General features: G+C 42.2%; 1 protein-coding gene across 1 annotated transcript in view; it reads left to right on the top strand.

Annotated features, from left to right (window-relative positions):
• LOC106549549 (corticotropin-releasing hormone receptor 2) overlaps positions 1-25,887 on the top strand; it is a 56,454-nt gene that overhangs the window by 12,015 nt on the left and 18,552 nt on the right. Inside the window, exons 2-6 of the mRNA XM_087711819.1 lie at positions 2,142-2,248; positions 18,483-18,600; positions 19,615-19,768; positions 20,963-21,023; positions 25,303-25,375. Of these exons, the coding sequence (XP_087567945.1) occupies positions 2,142-2,248; positions 18,483-18,600; positions 19,615-19,768; positions 20,963-21,023; positions 25,303-25,375 (513 nt within the window). The remainder of the gene's footprint in view (positions 1-2,141; positions 2,249-18,482; positions 18,601-19,614; positions 19,769-20,962; positions 21,024-25,302; positions 25,376-25,887) is intronic.

Raw genomic sequence — 25,887 nt, 5'->3', positions numbered from 1 at the left:
ACTCTTATGCACTAACAAGAGAGGAGAAAGCATAATCCAAGTGGGAGGGAGAAGAGGCTTGCAAAACACCCTCCCTAGTTTCTTCGGTGGGAGATAGTAGGGAGGGAGAGAGTTATACTTTCAGTCTTGCAAGATTAATGTCAGCTCTACAAGGTAGACCAGACAGATGAACTAGTTCTACTTCATTGTAAAACAACATTGACAGAGCCCTGGAAGTCTGGAAGTACAATTCCATAATCCCCCTTTAGCCTCTCAGAGAAATTAGGGAAGGTTTTTCCTGAGCCTCTTCCCTACCCATTGCGCAGTTGTGGATTATGCTGTCTTTTATCACACTGTTCCTCTGGGGGGTGTTTCTATTTCCAAAATCTTTCTCGCCTGTCATTGCAATCTTGATCTGCAGTTCTGTGTCGACTTGTTCCATAAATATTACATTACCATCTCTGTGGATAGCCGCTGTTGTCTTATTTTATCTTATACTTATTTTAATGTTACATAGATATCTGCGTTATCCCAAGATAGAATCCTTCTGAGTGGGCTGCATTTGCACTCCTAAATGATTCATAGCCTCGGGAGCTTCAGAAGCAGTTCAGGGGACTGAGAAGTAACAGGCACTCAAAGGAAGTAGGAATATTACGAAGTTCCAGTTAATGCTGGCTGGGGGAATTCTGGGAGTTGAAATCCACATATCTTAGCGCTATGAAGTTTGGGGGGGGGGAAATTCAATCAGAATAGAGCTGGAAGGAACCTTCAAGATCTTCTAGTCCAACCCCTGCTCAAACAGGAAACCCTATACAATTTGGCAGTCCAGTCTCTTCTTAAAAACCTCCTGCACCCACAACTTCTGAAGGCAAGTTTTTCCACCACTGGTTAATTGTCCACCGGCTGGCTGGTTAGGCAGATGAAAAATATATGGATGAGAGAAATAGATGAGAGAAGGGGGACAAATGGATGAGAGAGAGAGAGAGAGAGAGGCAGGCAGGCAGATGAAAAATATATGGATGGGAGAAATAGATGAGAGAAGGGGGACAAATGGATGAGAGAGAGAGAGAGAGAGAGAGAGGTAGGTAGGCAGGCAGGCAGGCAAGCAGGCAGATGAAAAATATATGGATGGGAGAAATAGATGAGAGAAGGGGGACGAATGGATATGAGAGAGAGAGAGAGGTAGGTAGGCAGGCAGGCAGGCAGATGAAAAATATATGGATGGGAGAAATAGATGAGAGAAGGGGGACAAATGGATGAGAGAGAGGGTGGGTAGGCAGGGAGGCAGATGAAAAATATATGGACGGGAGAAATAGATGAGAGAAGGGGGACGAATGAATGAGAGAGAGAGAGAGAGAGAGAGAGAGAGAGAGAGAGAGGCAGGCAGGCGGGCAAGCAGATGAAAGATATATGGATTATAGAAACAGATGAGAGAAGGAGGACGAATGGATGAATAGAGATAGGTAGATAGGGAGGTAGATGGACAGACAGACAGTTGAACAACAGCTGTCCAATCTCTTCTTAAAAATCTCCAAAACATTGGTTGGAGTACCCACAACTTCTGGAGACAAGTTAAAAAAAAAGACTTTTTTTTGCAAACCAGGGTCATAATAGGGACTCTAATGGACTAGATTCCTCCTCAAATATCTGGAGGTTATGTCCCATTTGAGTGTATCTGGCCCTGATCAGCTCTGGCTTCCTTTGGTAAGTTACTCCTGAGTAGCCTTGCCATTATCACTTGCCTCTTAGCCAAGCTGAGCATTCCTGTGTCATTTCACCTCATGGCTTCCATTATTCAAGAAATGACACATTCAAGGGTTAAGGAAGGTTCTATCTAGGTCAGGATTCTCTTATTCCTTGTTGGATCCTGGCTAGATACAGAAGCCTGATGTGACTGTTGGTGATACATCTCCTGGTCTTCTTCTTCTACATGTGAAGGAGCTTCTTGAGATCAAGCAGGATCCAGGTCTTAGTCTCCAGGTTCTTCTTGATCCAACCCGCCATCCGTCCACCTCACACATGTAGACCAACCTCCTTATGAGTTTCACACTTCTTCTTGGCCCCTAGTTCTGTCCATCTCATGTCCCCAGTAAGAATAATTGCTGTTAATCAACCTTTCATTTTATGGAAGGTCTCATCTTTCCCTTTCTTTCCTGCCTCAGACCAAGCCTGCTCTTCATTACAAGGTGGCCATGATTATCAACTACCTGGGGCACTGCATCTCCATTGGAGCTCTTATCGTGGCCTTCTTATTGTTCCTCTGCTTGCGGTGAGTAATCTCTTTTTCATCCAGCTTTGTCAAGGACCACTGAGCAGGAATCATTGGAGGTGATAGAAAACAGCCAAATGAAATGAGGGTTGCAGATAGCAGTAGAAGGATGTTCCTCTCCCCAGAGATAGAGATGGATGGGTAGAAAGATGAATGGACAAGAATGGATTGGTAGAGGGATGGAAGTGTGGATGGGTGGGCAGAAGGATGGACAGACATGGGTGGATGGATAGAGGGATTGGATAGATGGATAGACAGGAATGAAGGAATGAATAGAGAGATGGATGGATGGATGGATGGATGGGCAGGCAGAAGGATGGACAGACAAGGATGGAGAGATGGATAGAGGGATTGGATAGATAGATAGTAATGAAGGAATGGATAGATTGATAGATAGATGGAGGGATGGAGGGATTGACAGACAGACAGGAATGGAGGGATGGATGAATTAGCAGAAAGATGGGATGAATAGAGGTTAGGAGGGATGGATGGATGGATGGATGGATGGATGGATGGGCAGACAGAGAGAGGAATGGATGGATGGGCAGATAGAGAGAGGGATGGTTGGATCGATGGATGGAGGGATATCTGGGTCCTGCAAGGCCTTAATGGATTGGATTCTCCTGCAGACAGTTGGGTATAGAGGTTGGGCTTGTCCTGTTGGTAGTTTTTGGTATGCGTGGATTGAAAATGAATTTTAATTAAAAATGTTTTAGACCCAAAACATACATTGCATTATTTTGTAAATTGTATTTTTATTTTCATGCACCTTCAGAATCACTGCTTTATGAGATCAGTGGTTTTATCAATTGTTTAAATGAATACATCAAATAAATAAATAAATATCCTCAGGTTAATGGCTTGATTGGCTTCCATGCCCAAGGCAGAACTAGAACTCACTGACTTCTAGTGATTGGCCCGAAATCATTCAGCTGGCTTTCGTGCCTAAAATGGCACTGGAACTCACATTCTTATAGTTTTTTGCCTGGTGCCTTAATCTTCCTTCCTTTCCTCCCTCCCTCCTTCCTTCCTTCCTTCCTTCCTTCCTTCCTTCCTTCCTTTTCTTCCTCTCTCTTCCTCTCTCCCATCCTTTCCTCCCTCCCTCCCTTCCTTTCCTCCATCTCTCCCTTCCTTCCTTTCCTCCCTTCCTTTCCTCCTTCTCTCCCTTCCTTTCCTCCCTCCCTTCCCTGGAAGGAACACCCTGTGCCAAGGTGGCGCAGTGGTTAAATGCAGCACTGCAGGCTACTGCTAGATCAGCAGTTCAGCGGTTCAAATCCCACCGGCTCAGGGTTGACTCAGCCTTCCATCCTTCCGAGGTGGGTAAAATGAGGACCCAGATTGTTGGGGGCAATATGCTGACTCTCTGTAAACCGCTTAGAGAGGCCTGAAAGGCCTATGAAGCGGTATATAAGTCCACTGCTATAGCTATTGCTATTGTGCCAAAATTCAGAGAAAAATCTTATTTTAGACACTGGGAGAATGAAACTCGATCATCCAATATCTTCCAAAGAAAGCATTAGTTAATGTAGCATCCGTCCTTCACCTGTCCTCTTGCTGAAAACCACAAAAATGGAACAACCACCTTGCAGGGGAAGCCACCATAGCTTTGGCTCCATTCCCATTCTCAGGGAGAGGAAGTTTTTGACATCTGGGCATTTCTCCCTTTCTATTTTGATTGTTCGGGTATTTTTAAAGATTTGCAGCCACTGCAAATGGTGATGTACGGTTTTTCTTTTCCTGTTTTTGTGGGTGAAACTGAATTGAAGTGCTAGTTTTTTCCCCCTTTGGCCACCTAAGAGCCAGGTGGTGAACTCGGAGCAAGTCAGTTAAACATATTCCTGTCCTTAAAGTCACATTTTTCTCTTGGGATGAGCGGTTCAACCACGCAATCAAGCACTTTCATGTAGCCAAGACAGAAAACAGAATTACAGTAATAATCCGAGCCTGTTTGTTTTAGAAAAGGGGAAAAATAATAAACAAGAATTTGGGCCCTACTTGCTATTTTTGCTACTGAGTTTGCCTGGAAATCATTTTAGAGTGACCCAAGTCACACATAGGATATTGACAAACCATGTTGACCATAGTTAAACAGTTGTCAGCCGTGAATGAATAAAAGCAAAATTAGTCAATGGTCACATCAGTAAATTAATGTTAATGTTGAATAAAAAATGTGCTGGGCTGTTTAATGTGAGCAGGAGCAGAATCCAATAACAACATTAGCAACTTCTCTAAAGCAAAAAAAATTCCAGGGAATTTTAGTGGCTAAAATGTATTTGAAGAGCAGAGAAAAATATTTCTCAGGCAAGATCTCTCAGGTGAGAGAGAGATATATATGCTGCACATCTAAAGCAGAACTAATTAAAAAAAAAACAAAGTTAAATCTTGGGAAGAAACGCGGGGTTATTTTCTGCTTTTATTAATGATTTTTAAATATATTTTTATCCCTTTTTATTGCTTTAATACAATAGCTCAAAACAGTGCTAAAAATTACGGACAACCCTAATACTCGTTTCTTCTCCTTAGTTTCACGACAATTCTTCAAGCTAGGCTGGACTGATCCAATGAGAGAGATAGAAAGAGAGAGAATGACTGATTCAGCCGGCTTTCATCCTAAAGCGGGACTAGAACTCACCATCTCTTGGTGATTGGCCCAAAGTCATCCAGATAGTTTTCATGTCTAAAGAGGGACTAGAACTCACCATCTCCTGGTGACTGGTCCGAAATCATCGATAGCTTTCATGCCTAAGGCGGAGCTAGAACTCACCATCTCCTGGTATTGGCCAAAGGTCACCCAGCCATCTTTCATGGTTAAGACAGGACTAGAACTCCCAGTCTCCTGTTTTCTAGCCTGATGCCTTCCACCAGTAGACCAAATAATTCCTGTTTATAAAAGAGCATGCATTGTAATCCTACCTTCTCTGTCTCTTTAGTGGTGGTGGTGGTGGGGACTAGAATGCCTTTTTAAAAATGCATCATTCATTTTCCAGCTTGGCAGTTTCATTTTTCCACTCTTTAAAAAGAAAAAAATAGATGTACCTTTCCAAAATCAAAACCTGATCATTTTCTTTTATTCTGGAGTTAATATGATTGTATCAGTCATGAGCTTCATAGCTGTAAGCTTAAAAGCAGATGGTTCACAGTTGTGAGATCAATGAATATTTATCAGGTGGGGCATAATAACTAAATAAGCATCAACACAGTCAAGGTTTTAGAGATGATTCTGATCAAGGATGCATAATTTTTCTCATCCAAGAGCAGAGTTGAGCCCTTGGGCTGTTAAGAAACTTAACATTTCTTGCAAACAAAGAAAGACAATAAGCCTTTATTTTAAATTCTGCCTTTGGAAGAAGTGGTGCACTTTTTCTATCATTATTATTATTATACAATTGTATCACAGCGACCAGTTGTTTCGCTGGATTTGGCATTGGTTACTAGTCGGGCCCCACCCAGGGGCCTAGGACGTCGTAACGTATTTTCGTAATATGCGTGCAGATCCAAGCAGTGCGGCTTTTTGCATTTGACTGATGGTGATTTTGTCGATTTTTAACTGTTTTAAATGTAATTCCAGTGCTTTTGGAATAGCACCCAGTGTGCCGATTACCACTGGAATTACCACTGCTGGTTTGTGCCATAGTCGTTGAATTTCGATTTTTAAGTCCTGGTATCTTGCGATTTTTTCATGTTCCTTCTCGGCGACCCTGCTATCACCTGGTATTGCGATGTCTATGATTGTGACCTTATTTTTCTCAACCAGTGTGATGTCTGGTGTATTATGCGCCAGTATTTTGTCCGTTTGTATACGGAAATCCCACAAGATCTTGACCATCTGATTTTCGGTGACTTTTTCAGGCTGATGTTCCCACCAGTTTGTTGCTGTTTTAATATTATAATTTTTGCACAAATTCCAATGGATCATTTGTGCTACTGAATTGTGCCGCAATTTATAATCAGTCTGCGCGATTTTTTTACAGCAGCTGAGTATGTGATCAACAGTTTCATCAGCTTCTTTGCAAAGTCTGCATTTGGCATCATCAGAGGATTTTTCGATTTTGGCCTTAATAGCATTTGTGCGGATAGCTTGTTCTTGCGCAGCCAGGATTAGTGACTCTGTTTCTTTCTTTAATGTACCTGTTTTTAACCATAACCAAGTTTGTTCACTGTCCACTTTATCTTTTATTTTTTCCAGAAATTGACCATGCAGTGCTTTGTTCTGCCAACTCTCAATTCTTGATTTTATCACATCTTTTCTGTATTCTTGTTTTGTCTGTTGGGCCTTCAGTAGATTTTTGTTCTTTACTTCGATTAATAGATGTTCTTGAATGTCTTTTAAATAATCAGCCAGTGCATGTTTTTCTTCTTCAACTGTTTGCTTAACTTGTAATAATCCTCTGCCACCTGATTTTCGGGGCAGGTACAGTCTATCAGTATCACCACGTGGATGTAAACTGTAGTGCATTGTCATTAGTTTCCTGGTTTTTCGGTCCAAGAGGTCCAAATCAGCTTGTGTCCAGTTAACTATGCCAGCTGTGTATCTTATAACTGGTATTGCCCAGGTATTTATGGCCTTGATTGTATTTCCACCATTCAATTTAGATTTCAAAATTTTCCTAACTCTGTTGGTGTACTCTCGCCTGACAATAGTTTTTACTTCTCCATGCTTGATGTTATCCAACTGCAGAATGCCTAAGTATTTGTAGGCTTCATTTTCTTTGCATTTAATTAGTTGGCCATTGGGCATTTCAATTCCCTCAGATGCAGTGATTTTGCCCCTTTTTATGGATACAGTGGCGCATTTTTCAATGCCAAACTGCATTGAAATATCGGTGCTGAATACTCGGACTGTATTTGTCAATGATTGGATTTCTATTTCTGACTTTCCATAGAGTTTCAAATCATCCATATATAGTAAATGTGAAATTTTTTCAGCTTTTTTGGCTGTTTGGTAGCCTAATTTCATTTTTTTTAAGATTACTGATAGTGGGATCATTGCGATGATGAAGAGAAGAGGTGAAAGTGAATCACCCTGGAAAATTCCTCGCTTGATATTAACCATTCTGTAGCTCTCATTCCCTACTGCCAACTCAGTTCTCCATTGTTTCATTGCCTTTTCAGTAAAGGATGTAATATTTTTGCTAATGCCAGTTGTTTCTAAGCATTTTATGATCCAACTATGTGGCAGTGAGTCAAATGCCTTTTTGTAATCAATCCAGACCATATTCAAGTTCGTTTTTCTGTTCTTACAATTTTCTAATATCATTTTATCAATTAGAAGCTGATCTTTTGTGCCCCTGCTCCTTCTTTTGTTGCCTTTTTGCTCTACTGGCAAGATGTTGTTTGTTTCCAAATAATCCATCATGTTATCTGCAATAATGCCTGTGAGTAATTTGAAGTTTGTTGGTAAGCATGTTATTGGTCTATAGTTTTCAGGTGTTGTTCCTTTAGTTGGATCTTTCTGAATCAAGTATGTTTTTCCAGTTGTCAACCATTCATCAATTTGGCCCTTTTGTAAAATTTCATTCAGTTGCCTGGCCAATATTGCATGTAAACTGGTCAGATATTTGAGCCAGAAACCATGTAATTGGTCCTTTCCAGGTGATGTCCAATTCTTTACCTTTTTAACTCGATTTTTGATCATCTCAGTTGTTATTTCTAATACTTGCATTTGTTTGTTGCCAATGCTTTTCTCAAAGTCATGTATCCACTTTGCTTCCTTGTTGTAGTCCTTTGCATTTCCCCACAATTCTTTCCAGAATTCAACTGTGGCCTGCTTTTCTGGTTTTTCACTTTTGGTGTCACCATTCACATTAAGACTTTGATAAAAACGCCATTGGTCTGATCGAAATTGCTGATTTTGTTTATATTGGATGATTCGTGCCTCATATCTTTCAATTTTTCTAGCTGTTGCTGTTATCTGCTGTTTTACAATCTCTACAGCTTCATTGATGTTTCTTGTATCCAATCTATATCTTCTGATTAGCCGATCTATGATTTTGTTGTTTTTAAGCCGTTGCTCATGCATGTTCTTTAAGTTACTAGCATCTGCCCTTAATTTTTTGATTTTTTGTTCTAGACGGATTTTCCACTTTGGCTTTGATGCTTTTTCTGTTGTGTGACTAGGTACTTTAATTTTAATGCTTAGTTCATTAGTGACTATTACAGCTGCACTGTACATTAACTGGTTTGTTTCCAAGATGGATCCCGGTTCAATTGTTGAAAACACTGCATTAACCATTTTCATGATAGGGGCCAAAATTTTCTTAGGCACAGTTTTTAGTGATGGTAAACGTTGCCTTTCCTCATTAAGCAGAAAATGCTCCATGATCTTATCCTTCAATTCTTTTTGTTTTTGAGTTAGTTCATCAGTTGGTTCAGTGATAACTGGTTCTAGTGGTGGTGATGTTATTTCCTTCCTGAGAGCTTCTTCTGGGAGTTCTACTATAGTGTCTTTAGTTGTGTCTTGAATATCAGTTATTTCCGCTTGTGATATTGTTTTTTGGGTTTTGCAATTTGCCTGAATTTCCTCATGTTCAACTTCACTAAACCCTTTATTCCGTATAATAAATCGCCTTTGATCTGCTAGTCGTTGTTCACTAACATTTGAATCTGGATATTGTTCTTTCCATAATTCATACATTCGCTTTAAATAACCTCTTTTTTGTGGCTCTGAGTTGTAGTAACAGGCCATTATGGCACGGTTTTCATCTGCACTATATTTTTGTCGTTTTGTTGGCTGGTCCACTTGTAGCCCACTTGTCGACGGATGTCCAGGGACCCCAACATCCGCCGCGGCCCTTGTTAACCCGCGCGACGACCGATGCGGTATGGAATTCTTATTCGTTTTTTTCACCATATTGTATGGGTTGGCGGGTTTTTTTTTTACGGGACCAGATGCCAACCTGATCCCAACCTTCCTCCTTTCTCATCCGGGCTTGGGACCGGCAATGGCGGAGTTGTTGTTGTTGTTGTTGTTATTATTATTATTATTATTATTGTTGTTGTTATTATTATTATTATTATTATTATTATTATTATTATTATACAATTATTAGTATTATTATTAGTATTATTATTAGTATTATTTACTTTATTCATTAAACATGAAACTCAGCCAACTGAACATTCAAAAATGCATTACAAATACCAATGACAGGTGCTAATAGTTGATATGATTTGCTGCCAGTGTCCTAGGTATCAATCAGGTATAAAATATAAGATGTTATAGTAGCGCAGTTTTTTGCAGTTCTTCTGGTGTTGTTGTTATTGCTGTTGTTGTTATTTTGCCGTACCTTCTTCCTTACAGTATTGTGATCCAGTATTGTATTGCTGCTCTTATGCTGTAGCTACATTTTAAATGAATAAGGCAATACGAACAAAGGAAATTACAGAAACAACGTAGGAGGAAATTCAGCGGTCAAGAGGTAGAGCTATTAACCATGATTAAGAGGAGCGCGAGAACAAATGATTCATGGTTCTTAATGAGATCTAGGCACTTAACAAAAGTCTTGAGGCTTATAAACAGGAAGAAGGTCAACGTGTCTATATCTGAGGTCAGGAAAAAGTCATTTTTAATCGAGCTTCATCTCCAGGGACTGAGGTCAATTTGCCATTGTTTGTAATAAAATAGTCCTCCATTTACAACCATTTATTTAGCAATCACACAATATTACAATAAAAAGAGAAAAGTAGCTTATAACCCCAACATGCCCACAAACACATAATCAAAATTTGGATGATTGACAAACGGCATGTATTTAGAAAGGTTGCAAGATGTTGGCATTATATGATCGCCATTTGCTTGTTTCCAACAAACCAAGGAACTACTTAATGACTGATTCACTTAACAACAGCAGTGATTCACTTAACAACCGTAGCAGAAAAGATAAAATCAAGCGTGGCGTACCAACAACCACCTAACTTAGCAACGGAAATTCTGCTTTCGATTATGGTCATAAGTTGAAAACTGCCTGCATTTTGAGTGGGAAGAACCTAAGTATGAATGTCTCACAAGTTTCTATGACCAGTTGTAAATTAGAAAATACAGCTAGTCTTTGACTTACAACAGTTCATTTAGTGACCATTCAAAGTTACGACACTGAAAAAAATGACAATTTTTCCACACTTATGACTGTTGCAACATCCCCCACAGTCACATGTTCAAAATTGGGCAACTGACTCATAATTATGACGGTTGCAGGGGGGTCACGTGATCCCCCTTTGGCGACCTTCTGACAAAGCAAAGTCAAAGGGGGAAGGCAGATTCACTTAACGACCGTGTTACTGCGGTAAGTTAACAACTGGAGGGATTCATTTAACATCTGGGGTAAGAAAGGTTGCATAGTGGGGCAGAGCTCACTTAACAAATGTCTCACTTAGCAACAGAAATTTTGGGCTCAATTGTGGTCGTAAGTCGAGGAGTGCCTGTATGTTTTAGGAAGGATTATGAAAAGGTATGGGCTTTTGTTTTTAATCCCTGACTGATACGGAGTGGGTGGAATGATGGATAAAATTGCATGAATGTTAGAATTCCCCTTAGCTGCAAGTTAATTCTTGTTGCTACCCATTTTAACCACTCTGGCTCTTGGGAATGCTCGCTATTCTCCATCGTAAGGCCTTTGTCTTCCAAAAATAGGAAATAGAGGGGGGGAAAAAACCTAATAATTATTAATAGACCACTTGGGTTACAATCCCAAAATAACTAGAGCGCCATTCAATCTCTATGGTCATTGAAAAACTCAGATCAGTCAATTGCAAAAAGTAGCTTTATGTGCAGTCTACAACTTACAACCATTCATTTTGTGATTGTTTCAAGATACAACGGCACTGGAAAAGGTGAGTTATGCCTGTTTTTCACACTTACAACCATTGCAGCGTTCCCACGCTAACTTAACAACCACAGTGATTCACTTAACAACTTTGCTAAGAAAGGTTGCCAAATGGGACAAGGGACTCATTTAACAACTTGCTTAGAAACAGAAATTGCTCACTTAACCAAGCGGTCAGATTTTGATCACACGACCATAGGGATGTTGTGATGGCCGTAAGTGTGAAAAATGGTCACAAGTCACTTTTTTCAGTGTCGCTGTAACTTCAACTAGACAGTTGTAAGTTGAGAACTAGCTGTATCATCATACCAGCTTTTTTTCCCCTTTAATATCATACCCTACATTGGTTGTGCACATATGTGTCAAATCTCAGAGTAACTTGACACAGCTGGTTTTCGGCTATAAAGCGGCATGAAATGTAATGTTATCTTTTCCTTGTTACAATTACGATGCTGAAATTATAAGGAATTAGCTGGATACCCATGCTTTGCGACAAACTATGTGATCGGGCTATGCAGGAAAAAAATCAGTTCACAATCCGTTGGCTCAGTGGTGGTCGGTAATTGAAACACAAAAGGGAATATCTCTCCCGCCACCTTGAAACTAGAAGCAGTTCCATAGGTGGAAGGCGTAGACATTTTGGTGATGTACCAACGTTTAGCACTAAGGAGCCCCTGAGTGAAGGAGTGGAACATCTGCCAGTTTGAACTGAGGTGACGGAATGTGAGGCAACTGTCAGTTGAAACAGAGTTCTTTTCAGGTGGGGAGGGGGAGTAGAATGTCTAACTCCTTAGCATCAGAGTGTGTTAATTATTGTATAAGAAATACTAATGATCTGAGAAGAAGCCAAGATAAACATACGTGCTATATTTCAAGTTTGTAGGCTTTATGGTTCTGGAGATTTTGTGATTAGTGGGTGCTATTTGCCTTTTATATAGATTGCATGTTTCTTCGGAGAAACTCAGGGAGATCTAAAGTTCGGTTGATTATTTTTCTCATTATACTCCCACTTTTAATAATAGCATAAACAACATCTGTTCTACATTACAAGAATAATTTCTTGTGGGATTGATTTCCAGTAGCCAAACTTCTGAAATTTGTACAGGTGATCCTTGACTTACAATTACAATTGTGACCAAAGATTCTGTTGCTAAGCAGGAAATTCCCCCCCCCCCATTTTATGACCTTTCTTGCCACCGTTTTTAAGTGAATCCCTGCAGCTATTAAATTAGTAGCATGGTTGTTAAGTGAATCAGACTTCCCCATTGATTCTGCTGGTCAGAAGGTCGCAAAAAGTGAACACATATCTCAGGCACATTGTGACCGTCATAAATATGAGCCAGTTGGCAATTTTGATCATGTAACCATGGGGAGAGTACAATAGTAAGCGTGAAAAACAGTTGTAAGTCATTTTTTTAGGGCTGTTGTAACTTTGGACAGCCATTAAATGGACAGTTGTAGGTCAAGGACTTCCTGTACTAGCCTTCCTCATACCTTTCTATGTTGGGACTTCAACTCTCAGAATCCTTCAGCCAGGGTGATCCCCACTTCTAAGGAATTCTGGGGGTTAAATCTCAAAATTAAGAATTTGCCAGATTCTGTCAGTTTTCCAAAAGATGCCCTAATTAATTCATGTGTCTCGAGCCAAGTTTCAAAAGAAAACTAGTCATTTATTAAGAGCACAATTTGGCAAGACCTTATTGCAGTCAGTTCTGAGCCTCATTTGAATTATAGCTGAACTTCCCTCCCCTCAATCTGTGTCATAAATCACATTCCCCAGTGAGGTGCACCCCTCCCAAACCTGTTGCAGTAATCTGAGATCCGACTGTAGCTGAAATTATGCGTGGAATGCGCTTCCCCCCCCCTTTCCTCACCATATGTGGAACATATGTGAAACTCAGTTACCCAATTCTTCACTGTCAAAAAACAGAATGCATAAAATTTGCCCGAACTTAGGTACATTAATTAGCAAATGCTGGATGCTATTTTTATGTTTCACATCCCGCTTAGGGAAGAAAATGGGATTTTCTGAAAAATTTATAGCTTAGATTTTTCCTTCCAAAATTCCTCTTCAGTATTTATTTTATTTTTACTCACTTATTAAATTGATTGAAACTGTACAGGTAGACCCCATTGGAGACACCAGTTTCTGTCGCTAAGCAATACAGTAGTGAGTTTTGCCTCGTTTTATGACTTATTTTGCCACCTTTTTTTCAGTGAGTCAATGCATTCAGTTAGTGACACAGTTGTTAAGTGAATCTGGCTTCCCCTTTGTATTTGCTCGGCAGAAGGTCAGAAAAGGGGATCATGTGACCAGGGAGGGACACTGCAGCTGTCATAAATATGAGTCAGTTGCCAAGCATCTGAATTTTATCCACATGACCTTAGGGATGTTACAATGGTCATAAGTGTGAAAAATGATCCCAATGTTAATTTTTTTCAGTACCATTGAAACTTCGGACAGTGGCTAAAGGAATGGTTGTAAATCAAGGACTACCTGTACGATGCTCATCTCACAATCAAGTGACTATATATATATTACCACCAACATATTACCACGAAAATATATTTTCTTATGTTAATTAAAGATCTAGCAGTTGAGTTCCCACAACACGAGCTTACTGTTAAGCTTGGTTATGGGTAGTCCTTGACTTATGACCACAATTGAGCCCAAAATATATGTTGCTGTGAGACATTTTGCCCCATTTTACGACTTTTCTTGCTACAGTTGTTAAATGAATCGTTAGTAACCTGGTTGTTAAGTGAATCTGGCTTCCCCATTGACTTCGCTTGTCAGAAGGTCGTAAAAGTTGATCACGTGACCCCAGGACACTGCAACCGTCATAAATGTGAATCAGTTGCCTGGCATCCAAATTTTGATCATGTGAGCATGGGGGTGCTTCAATGGTCGTTGAGTGTGAAAAATAGTCATAAGTCACTTTTGAACAGTCACTAAATATACTTAAAAGCCAAGGACTTCCTGCATTTTGATTCGAGTGGTTGAATGTGTGAACTCATTCCACTGAGCATTTTTTCTCCCTGTTAGGATAATTTACAAGCCTTCTCTGCCATTCCATAACGCCATGATTTTTTTTCCCTTCTCATTTTGCTCCAAGCAGCTTCTTTTAATATCAAGCTGGCTGGGGAATTCTCAGAATTAAAGTCCACGCATCTTAAAGTTGCTAAGGCAGAGAAAAATTCAATATAAGCCAGTAGGTTACAAAATGTAGAAATTGCAGAAGTCTAAAATACAATAGATTGAAGGAGTTTATCCCTGAATCTTGGGAAACGTAATTTCAATCAATAAGAATAAAATAGAGGTCTTCTTGTCCAACATATACCAGTTTTTCTGCTTGGGTGCCAAAAGGTCACATGTGTGCACAATAGGGTGCACGCTTGCCCACACCCATAATGCAATGCATGTGCGCACAAACCCCCCTCTCCCGTGCATGCGTGCTAGCCTCACTGAAGCCCCTGGACTTCTGGTAGCCTCCAGAAGCTTGGGGAGGGCAAAAATGGCCCAACGGTCCTACCGGAAGTGTTAGATATTTCCCCGCCCGCCGATGACAGACTGCAAGAGGTTTCCACCAAGGTCCTCTGTTCCGGCGGGAACAGAGGTTGAATCTCATTGGCTAAGACAGTGTTTCTCAACCTTGGTTACTTGAAGATGTCTGGACTTCAACTCCCAGAATTCCCCAGCCAGCGAATGCTGGCTGGGGAATTCTGGGAGTTGAAGTCCAGACATCTTCAAGTTGCCAAGGTTGAGAAACACTGGGCTAAGAGGTTCTGACACATCCCTTTAAAAGGGGATGCTGTCCGACCCTTCTTCAGCCGGATGTTTACTTGACTTGCAATAAAGAGCTGTTGTTCACTAAAGCCTTTTGTGCCTCAATTACCCGATCTAACAGGAAGTTTACTTCCTAACTTCCAGTAGGCCGTTGGGCCCATTTTCCCCCACCCACAGGATCCGGATACTTTCCTGGAACCTGGGGAGGATGAAAAACAACCTCCCTCCCTTCCAGAAGGCTCACAATTAGTTCACATAGAGCAGCGACGACAAAGCTTTTTTGGCTCGCATGCCATAAGTGGGGGGGAGCGCAGGGGGGGGTCGTGCGCTGGCGTGCTGCACCCATAATGCAATGCGCAACACACACACCCAGAGTGCATGCACGCATGAGAGGTGTGACAACACACACACACACACAATTTTTTGCATGTTTTTTTCGCCCTCCCCAGGCTCTAGAGGTTTTATAGGAGTCTGGAGAGGGTGAAAACAGCCTCCCCCGCCCCCTGGAGGCCCTACAGAGGCTTCAAGGACCTTCAGGGGGCTTCCCTGAAGCTTCCGGAGGACTAAAAACCACCCTACAAGCAAACCGGAAGTAGGGTCCTTTTTAGTCCTCCGGAGGCTTCAGGGAAGCCTCCTGAAGCCTCCGGAGTGCTTAAACCAGCCCTATGAGCAAACCGGAAGTCCATTCCCGAACTTCCGGTTTGCCTATAGGGGCATAGGGAAGCTCCTGAAGCCTCCGGAGGGCCTGAGGGGGGTGGGGAAGCTCTTTTCGCCCTCCCGGGGCTCCTATAAAGCCTCTGGAGCCTGGGGAGGGTAAAAAATGGTTTTAAAAAAGGCTGAACTCAGCTGGCCAAGCGCACACATGCGCGCTGGCCAACTGACAGAGCAACACCTCGCGTGCCCTCAGCAATGGCTCCACCTGCCACCTGTGACATGCGTGGCCTAGGTTTGCCATCCCGGACATAGGGCAATGCCTCGCGTGCCCTCAGATATGGCTGCATGTGCCATATCTGTGCCATAGGTTTGCCATCACGGACCTGTAGCATTTCAGACCTCTTCTTTAAAAACCTCTAGCGATGGAGCAGCACCAAGAACTTCTGGTGGCAAGCTGTTCCACTAGTTAATTGTTCTCACTGTTGGGACGTTTCTCCTCAATTCCGGGTTGCTCCTCTCCTTGATTAGTTTCCATCCATTGTTTCTTCTCCTACCTTCAGGTGTTTTGGAGAATACTTGGTGGCAGCCCCTCAAATAATGGAATATTGCTATCATGTCCCCCCCTAGTCCTTCTTTTCTCAAGACTGAGGCCTACCCAATTCCTTCAACTGTTCTTCATATGTTTTCGTCCTTTTCTGTACTGTTTCCAAAATGCATGAATACCTAGAGTTTATTCTAATTTTTTTCTTTCTCCTTCTCATTCCTTTTGATGTTGCATGTTTCACTTACTCTCCTTTAACTTCCATTAACAATTAGCGCTTATTCGTCTCCTTCTCATCCTTCTAGATTGCCCATGTATCATTTATTCCCAGCCAAGAGCAATAAAGATAGCTGATTTCACTTCGGCTATGCGGCTTTGAACCTTAAGAGTGCCGTCGCATTTATAAACCTGCTTTAAAATGTGCTTCCTAATCCACCAGCAGTATTCAGAACAATTTATCCCCAGTTTGTATCACCGGAGAAATGTTAAAAACATCATTAGAATACAATTTTGGAGTCCCCATGATCATATCAGTCATAATATGCCGCTCGCTGTGATGATACACACAAGCTAAGCGTTTGTCATTTTATTTTCGTTGCAACATAAATTTTTTGTTCTAAAATACTCTTGTCACTGCTGGAGCGGTTCTAAATATCGAGCCCTGTGAATAGAAGGAATGTTCCCCTACTTTGTTGGAAAAAAAGGTTGAACAAAAGTAAAATAAAATAAAATAAAATAGATGTTGAGATTCTAGAACAGGGGTGTCAAACTTGATTTCATTGAGGGACACATCAGGGTTGAGTTTGACCTGGGAGGGGGGCTGGGGAGGGCGTGGCCAGCTTGACATCACTTGTGACAGGAGCACCTGTGGTGACCCAAACGCTCCGCCAGCGAAAACGGAGATTGGGAGGGCCGATCTCCCGAGCTCTGTTTTCACCGGCAGAGGATTGCAGGAGGCCATCGCACCCGAAAACAGAGATCGGGAGCTCCCTGTGCGATCCTCCCAAGCTCCATTTTTGCTGGCAGAGGCACCGCAGGCTGGTCCTTTGTTGTTTCCAGGGTGACATGTGGACCATGTTTAAGGACCCCGTGGGCTGGATGTGGCCCTTGGGCCTTCAATTCGACATCCCTGCTCTAGAAAGAGTACAGAGAAGAGCAACAAAGACGATTAAGAGACCATATAAAAAAAGGTTGCAGGAATTAAGTGTGACTCGTTTAATGAAAAGCAGGAAGGAGAGAAGGAGGGAAGGGGAAGGAGGGAGAGAAGAAACGAAGGAAGGAAAGAGGGAGGGAGGGAAGAAGAAGTAGGACCGTTGTAAGATAAGATGGATCTATGGGATGTTAAAAAAGCAATCTTCAAGTATATTGTCAACTGTAGGGAAAAATTGTTATAAATACATATTATGAATAACAGTTATGAGATCATATAATTGTGAATGTATATATGAAATTGATAAAATAAAATAAAAAAAGGAAAAAGAAAAAGAAAAGCAGGACTAAGGGTGACGATATAGGAGGCTTCCAATATTTGAGGGATTGCCACAAAGAAGAGGAGGTCAACTTCTTGGCAAGGCAGGACGAGAAGCAACGGGTGGAAACTTGATCAAGGAGAGAAACCATCTTGGAATTAAGGAGAAACTTCCTGACAGTGAGAACAATTAATTAAGGACTTGCCTCCAGAAGTTGTGGATGCTCCAATCCTGGAGAATTTTAAAAAGAGATTAGACAACCATTGGTCTGAAATGGTTTAGCACAGTGATGGCGAACCTTTTTGTCGCCGAAAAGTATGCCCACACCAAAATGCAATGCACGCACAACACGCCCCCCCCATGTGACACTGTAATCCTGTGCATTTGTATGTGACATCCCCATGCTACCCCCATGCATGCGTGTGCACCCCCCCCTCATGCCCCATTTTTGGGCCTAGCAGGCCTCCCTGAAGCCTCCTGGGGCCACAAATGGGACACAGGAGGGGGGAGCTGCTGCACCCCCTGCGCTCCCTTGGCACTCCCCGGCGCCCTGGCACGTGCCTGGCACAGACCAGGAAATCAGCTGGCCGGCATGAGGCACGCACGCATGTGCGCTGGAGCTAAGCTGGGGTATACAGCTCACCTGCCTGCCGAGAGGTCTCCGCATGCCATAGGTTGGGCCATCACAGGTTTAGAGTTTCCTGCTTAAGCAGGAGGTTGGACTGGTCCCTTCCAACTCTATTATTCTGTTAAAACATCCTGTGTATTTATCTACTTCAGAGTGCACAATCTATGCCCTCCGGCGTGAAAGAAAGGTAATTTTGCTGGAGTTGTAGAGCAGAGCCTTCTCCCTAGGACAGCCATTTTATTGATTGGATGCTTCAGGATTCCACGGAGCACACTCAGATGAATAAAACCATTCTAAATATATATCTATATATCTATATATTTGCCGTTTTAGGAGTATCCGATGCCTCCGCAACATTATCCACTGGAACTTGATCACAACGTTCATCCTGAGGAACATGATGTGGTTCGTGCTGCAAACCATTGACCACAATATCCATGAGAGCAATGAGGTACTTCCCCCCTCAAGAGATATGGCAGAAATTCGAGTGCGGGTAGTCCTTGACTTACAACCATCCACTTAGCGACCGTTCAAAATTACAGCAGCACTGACAAAAAAAGCGACGTGCGGCTGCTCCTCGCACTTACACAACCATTGGAGCCCCCCCCCATCAGAATTGGGTTGCTTAGCAACCTGCATGTGTTCATGATGGTTTCCGCATCCTGTGATTGTCATGGGGGGGGGGGGAAGCTGGGTTCGCTTAATGACCGCATGAGTCATTTAACAACTGCAGTCATTTCCTGTCAACCATGGCAGGAAAGGTTGTAAAATTGGGGTGGAACTCATTTTAACTTGCTTGCCGATGAAAATTCTGGCCAAATTATAGTCATAAAATAAGGATTACCTGTAGTTGCCTTATGTTGCATTTTGCATTAAACCAGTCACAATCAAAGGGCAAAAGAAAACTGCAGACCATTGAGTGCAAGCAGTCCTCAACTTACAACAGTTCATTTAGTGACTGTTCGAACACTGAAAGAAGTGAGTTACGACCGCTTTTCATATTTACGACCATTATAGAATCCCCATGGTCACATGACCAAAATTCAGACAAATTGGCAACTGGCATGTATTAAATTTATATTTTACTGACAAAGAAAATAAAGGGGAACAACAGAATGCTGCTTCCCATATTTGGGTAGACTAGGTTGCCCTGGTAGAGAAAAAACACTCAACTGGCACGTACTTATGACGGTTGCAATGCCCCGGGATCATGCGGTCCCCTTTTGCGACCACCCGATAAGCAAAATCAAGGGGGAAGCCAGATTCCCTTAACAACCGTGTGGCTAATTTAACAGCTGCATTCACTTAACAACTGTGGCCAAAAAGAGGTCATAAGATGGGGCAAGTCTCACTTAGCGACAGAAATGTTGGGCTCGGTTGTGGTCGTAAGTCAAGGACTTCCTGAACAAACGTATAAACCCCGTGTGGTGCAAATGAACTAAAATATGTACCTATCTCCCAACAGCTTTGGTGCCGGTGCATCACAACCATCTTCAACTACTTCGTGGTGACCAATTTCTTCTGGATGTTTGTGGAAGGTTGTTACCTCCACACGGCCATTGTGATGACCTACAGCACAGACAAGCTGAGGAAATGGATTTTTCTCTTCATCGGCTGGTGTAAATTCAAATTAAAATCCAAATTTAATGAATTTATATGCCGCCCAATCCCGAAGGACTCCGGGCGGCTTACAGAATAAAAAAGCCATCTGAAAGCACACAACGCACTTCCCATGTGGCGTTTGGGAGTTTCATTGTTAGCCAGGCCTTTCCTCAGTAATGTACAAAATTAACGAACAACAGACCTGGGGGGGGGGGGATCTTGGAGGTCCTCTAGTCCAACCCCTGCTCAAGCAGGAGATCCTGTTTGATGAATCAGGGTAGCATCAAGGCAGAAAGAGAAGGGCTGGTTATGCATCTGAGCTTCCACCTTTACTGAGGTCAGAGGGGGTATCTCAAAAATTGTTGTGGTCTTGCAATATCACTTGTGGGAGGGAGAGGGGGGAAGGAGGAAAAGGAAGGAAGGAAAGAAACTATTACATATTAAACAAACTATGTCTTTGTTTCAGAGATATTTCCTTACAGGAGGAAGGAAGGAAGGAAGGAAGGAAGGAAGGAAGGAAGGAAGGAAGGAAGGAAGGAAGGAAGGAAGGAAGGAAGGAAGGAAGGAAGGAAGGAGGGAAACTATTACATATCAGACAAATTATGCTCTTGTTAGATCGTTGTTTCAGAGATATTTCCTTATAGGAAGGGAGGGAGGGAGGGAGGGAGGGAGGGAGAAAGAAAGAAAGAAAGAAAGAAAGAAAGAAAGAAAGAAAGAAAGAAAGAAAGAAAGAAAGAAAGAAAATGAAACTGACATATTAGACAAAGTATGTCCTTGTTAGATCATTATTTCAGAGATATTTCCTTACAGGAAGGAAGGAAGGAAGGAGGGAAGGAAGGAAGGAAGGAAGGAAGGAAGGAAGGAAGGAAGGAAGGAAGGAAGTGGGAGGGAGGCAGGGTGGGAGCGAGCAAGTGAGGAAAATGGAATGTTTTCATGAGTAGATGGATAGAAAGATGTACAGCAAAGTTTTTTCTAAATGGATGGATAGATGGAAGCAAATGTCTAAAAGGGTCCATAAAACCAACACTATTCTAGTATTTTTAGGAAAACAAATCTTTGATGTAGCTTATCTCTGCTCCTTCAGACGTCTGAAAAGGTTCCATTATAGGGCTGAATTTGTGACAATTCTTACTCCTTTCCTTCCAAGCTTTGAAGGAGTCTCTTAGAACTTCCATTCTGTTTCCCCCCCACCCCTCTTTTTTCTCTTGTAGGTATTCCTTGCCCCATTATCATTGCCTGGGCTGTCTGCAAGCTTTATTATGAAAATGAGCAGTAAGTATAAAAATGATTCAACCCACTCCCTGCTTTTCTGCAAGCAGCAGGTCAGCAAAAATGAGCTTTGCATCAGGATAATGTATCAGGCCCGTGATGGCAAACCCATTATGGCATGCATGCCATAGGTGGCATGCACAGGGCTCTCTGCGGGCATGCGAGCCATCGGCCCAGGTCAGCTCCACTGCGCAAATTATTACCAAAATTACTATTTTTGGGGTGGTGGTGGGGAGACTCTTGTGGTCTCAGAGGGCTTCATGTTTACTTCAGGATCCTGGGAGAAAGGTGGGGGAAAAAATATATATAATGAATTCAAATCGAGCCAAGAATGCTTCATGTCCTTAACTTATGACCAGAGTTTTCATCGCTAAGTAAGGCGTTGTTAAAGAATAACACTCATTCTCTGACTTTTTTTTTTGTTTGTTACGGTTGTTAAGCAAATCACCAAAATTGTTAAGTGAATCATACAGTCGATAAATTAATTCACTTTGCCTGTCAAAAAGCCAGCTGGGAAGGTCACAAGTGGCGATCAAGTGACCTGGGAATATGCAACGGTTATAACAAATACACGGCAATTGCCAATACTTGAATTTTGATCACGGGGTATAAAAAGAGTCATTGAATTCAAGGAATTGTAAATCGGTTTTTCAGGGAGGAGAGGGAGAGGAGGAGGAAGATAAGAGGAGGAACATACAGAGAAGGAGGGAGAGGAGGAGAAGAAAGAAGATAAGATAGAGAAGGTAGGGAGGAAGAGGAAGAAGAGAAGAGGAGGAAGAAGCTAAGATGGGGAAGATAGGAAGGAGGAGGAGGAAGAAAAGATGGAGGAGGAGGAGAAAAAGAAGATAAGATAGGAGAAGGAAGGGGGAGAAAGAAGAGAAGATGGAGAAGGTAGGGAGGGGGAGGGGGAAGAGAAAGGAGGAGGAGAAAAAGAAGATAAGAGAAGATAGGAGAAGAAGGGGAAAAATAAGATGGAGAAGGTAGGGAGGAAGAGAAAAAGGAGAAGAGGAGGAGGAGAAAAAGAAAAGATAGAGAAGATAGGAAGGAGAAGGAAGAGAAAAGATGGAGGCAAAAAAGAAGATAAGAGAAAATAGGGAGGAGAAGGAGTGGGGAAAGATAAGATGGAGAAGATATGGAGGAGGAGGGGAAGGGAAGGAGAAAGAAGATAAGATGGAGAAGATAGGGAGGAGGGGGAGGAAGAGAAAAGATGGAGGAAGAGGAGAAAAAGAAGATAAGTGAAGATAGGGAGGAGGGTGGGAGATAGGGAGGAGAAGGAAGGGGAGGAGAAAGAAGATAATATGCAGAAGATAGGGAGGAAGAAAGAAGATAAGGAGGAAGAGAAGAGAAGAAGATGGAAAAGATATGGAGAAGAGGTAGAAAAGGAGAGGGAAGGAAAGAGAGAAAGGAAAAGAAGAAAAGAAAAAGAAAGATAGAAAGAACCCTCACAATTACTGAATTTTTCGGAGTATAAGACACACCGGAGTATAAGACGCACCAAGGTTTTGAAGAGGATTTTTTTAAAAAAAGTAGGTAGGTAGATAGAGGGATAGAGAGGGAGAGAAAGAGAGAGAAATACAGTAGGGAGGGAGGCAGGGAGAGAGTGTGTATAGGTAGGTAGAGAGATAGATAGAAATAGAAAGAGAGAGAGAGAGAAATACAGTAGATAGGTATTTCTGCTGGCACAGCACTCGATCAATGTAATTCTCATCAATCAATTAAAGAGCTTTCCAAACGTGGGGGCCGGGGAAGTTTTTGCACTCTGCAAACCTCCGAAAAAGGGCCCATTTTTGCAAAAACGGGCCCAGGTGTTTTTTTAAAATTCATGAATAGCCTAGGGGGGTTGCAGAGTGCTCCTGCATGGGGGGGGGGAAACGAGCAAAAACAGCCTGTTTTTAGCGAAACGGGCCTGTTTTTTGTCAAAAAAAATTACATGCATAACTTTATGGACCCTGCTAGCGGGGCAAAAACCGGTCCATTTTTTGCTCATTTCTGCCCTCCCCAGCCCCCAGGAGCGCCCTGAAAGCCTCCATAAGGCTATGCACGGCAATTTTGGTGGAGGGGGCGGGGCTTCGGGAGGCAAAAATGCTGTATTCGCTGTATAAGACGCACCCAGATTTTCAGCCTCTTTTTTTGAGGAAAAAATGGTGCGCCTTATACTCCGAAAAATACAGTAGGCTCAAAATAAGGCTTCTTCCACACAAGCTACAATGAAAGTCTCTGTCATATGGCATGTCATAGTCACTTGACGATGCTCTGAGCTTGGTGGAAAGAAGGCAGGTAGGAAGCCGAATGTGGTACATCAACCCTCCATCCTGCCTCTTCAGAGTTTGCTGAGGATCAGAGGGGAAGAAAATAATTGGCAGGTGCCTTGAATTCTGCGAGGTGCTAATAAGGCAACAGTGGAGGTTGAAAGAGAAGTGAAGTATAAGGCGACTGGATGTGCTAAAAGAGAGCATCCGTCATCCTCATTTGCATAATTAAGTTGAAAAGCAAAACAAATCCCCAGCATTGCAAAGGCATAACTGAGAATCATTCCTATAGGGACACCACAACGTTCATATCTTTTATTTGATGTATATGGGGTTTATGAAGGGATGCGGTGGCTCAGTGGCTAAGACGCTGAGCTTGTCGATCAGTTTGGCAGTTCGAATCCCTAGTGCCACATAATGGAGTGAGCTCCCGTGACTTGTCCCAGCTTCTGCCAACCTAGCAGTTCGAAAATATGTAAAAAATGCAAGTAGAAAAATAGGAACCACCTTTGATGGGAAGGCAACAGCGTTCCGTGCGCCTTCAGTGTTGAGTCATGCCGGCCATATATGACCACGGAGCCGTCTCCGAATAGCGCTGGCTCTTCAGCTTTGGAACGAAGATGAGCACCGCCCCCTAGAGTCGGGAACGACTAGCACATATGTGCGAGGGGAACCTTTATCCCTATGGAGTTTATACAGGTAGTAGTCCTCGACTTATGGCCCAACATTTGTGTTGCTAAATCCATACAGGTATTCCTTAAAATTTGTTAAGTTTGTCCCATTTTATGACCTTTCTCACCACTGTTGTTAAGTGAATCACTGCAGCTGTTAACTTAGTCAAACTGCTGTGAAATGAATCTGGCTTCCCCATTGACATCACTTGTCAGGAGGTCGCCAAAGGAGGTCACATGACCCCAGGACGCTGTAACCGTTGTAAATACGAGTCAGTTGTCAAGCGTCTGAATTTTGATCACGTGACCACGAAGTCATAAGTGTGAAAAATAGTCCTAAATCACTTTTTGCAGTGCCCCTGTAACTTTGAATGGTCACTAAATGAACAGTTGTAAATTGAGGACTGGCTATACTAGCTCATACATCCATACAGCTAATCTTCAATGTTTTGGGCACTAAGGACTAGCCCCCTTTTAGTGCCATTTACAGAACCCTACGGCCACATAAACATGGTATAGGATTTTGCCAGAAAAGCCATTTGAAGCCATTTGTCTTCACTTAACAAATCCTGGCTTTAGTTTGACGACCAACACAAAAAATGTTGTAAAATTGGGTCCCATTTAATAGCCAACTTGACTTACAACATAATTCCACATTCAATTATGGTTATAAGTTAAGGACTACCCATATATATGTAAAGCAGGAAATAACAGGGATAAAAGAAAAATGAAAAGACAAATATATAAAAATGGGTGTTTGTGTGTGTGTGTTCCAGCATAACTCTGAACACACCTCGAGCAATTTCAACCAAACTTGGTACACTCTCTGGAAACAAATACTGTGGGGGTAAGACACCCCTAATACCTTCGGGATGAGTGTTCTGTTAAGATACAGCCAGTTGTGCCTCAAAATGGCTTCTACCGTACAGGGCGGTGGAGTTGCCATGGTAACGGCTTCACAGAACTCCATAAGAGGACTCCCTCTGGTAATGTGGAAAATCCAACATTGGAAATTACATTTCGTTCAAGATTATTTTTGAGGACAAATGTATGGATTAGAATAAATAAATAGCAGAGTAATGTCGGGTTATCAGCTAGTAGAATTTAAATTACAGCATTCAATATGTTTCCCCTGTGCTCCTATTTCTGTGCTCACCAAACATCCTTGCTATCGCTGTGCTTATTCACTGCTTCCTATATTTTTCTCTTTTTCATCATTTCATCAGCTCCGTCCAAACACAGCCCTCTCAAGCTCCCCCCCCCCGTCTCCCCTCTTCCACTCTTCTTTCATCAATTTGTTTTTTCCCCTTCACTGCTTTTCGTTCTCCTTATATTTCATTAATGCATGATATCTATTTTCAGGTGCTGGTTTGGAAAAGAACCGGGGAAATATATAGATTACATCTATCAAGGACCAGTGATTCTTGTTCTGCTGGTGAGAACTTTACTGTGGAGATTTTTATGCAGCTTTGCCCCATCTCAAGTTTTTACTCGAAAGTAAGATGATTTGATTTGCTGAACAGCAGGGAGTGCAGTTTTTCTCAACCTTCGCCATTTGAAGATGGGCGGACTTCAACTCCCAGAATTCCGCAGACAGCATGCCAACTGAGAGTTCTGGGAGATGAACTCCACACAGGTTAGCTGGGGAATTCTGGGAGCTGAAGTCCATTTTCTACGGAAGTTTTGGTAATCACTGAGACCTTCTCAACTGATCGCGGGCTTCATCTTTAAAGCAGCCATCTCTCCCTCAATCCAGTGAGTAAACAGGAAGTAGAAAGTTTCCATACGTTGGTGTGACGCCCAAATTTAAGGAGCAAATTTTCCTGTCCTTTGGAAATGGGAAACAGACAGCAATACATTTTAATTGTTTTCTATTTGCCTTTTTACAATTTGTGAGCCTCCCGGAGTCACCTTATCGGGGAGATCAGTGGCATATGAATTAAATAA

Source organism: Thamnophis sirtalis, unplaced genomic scaffold, assembly GCF_051295495.1.
Source record: "Thamnophis sirtalis isolate CommonGarterSnake01/CBP01778 unplaced genomic scaffold, rThaSir2_p1.2 scaffold_4, whole genome shotgun sequence".
In the NCBI taxonomy this organism is placed as follows: domain Eukaryota; kingdom Metazoa; phylum Chordata; class Lepidosauria; order Squamata; family Natricidae; genus Thamnophis; species Thamnophis sirtalis.
This window is presented reverse-complemented; position numbering and strand designations above follow the sequence as displayed.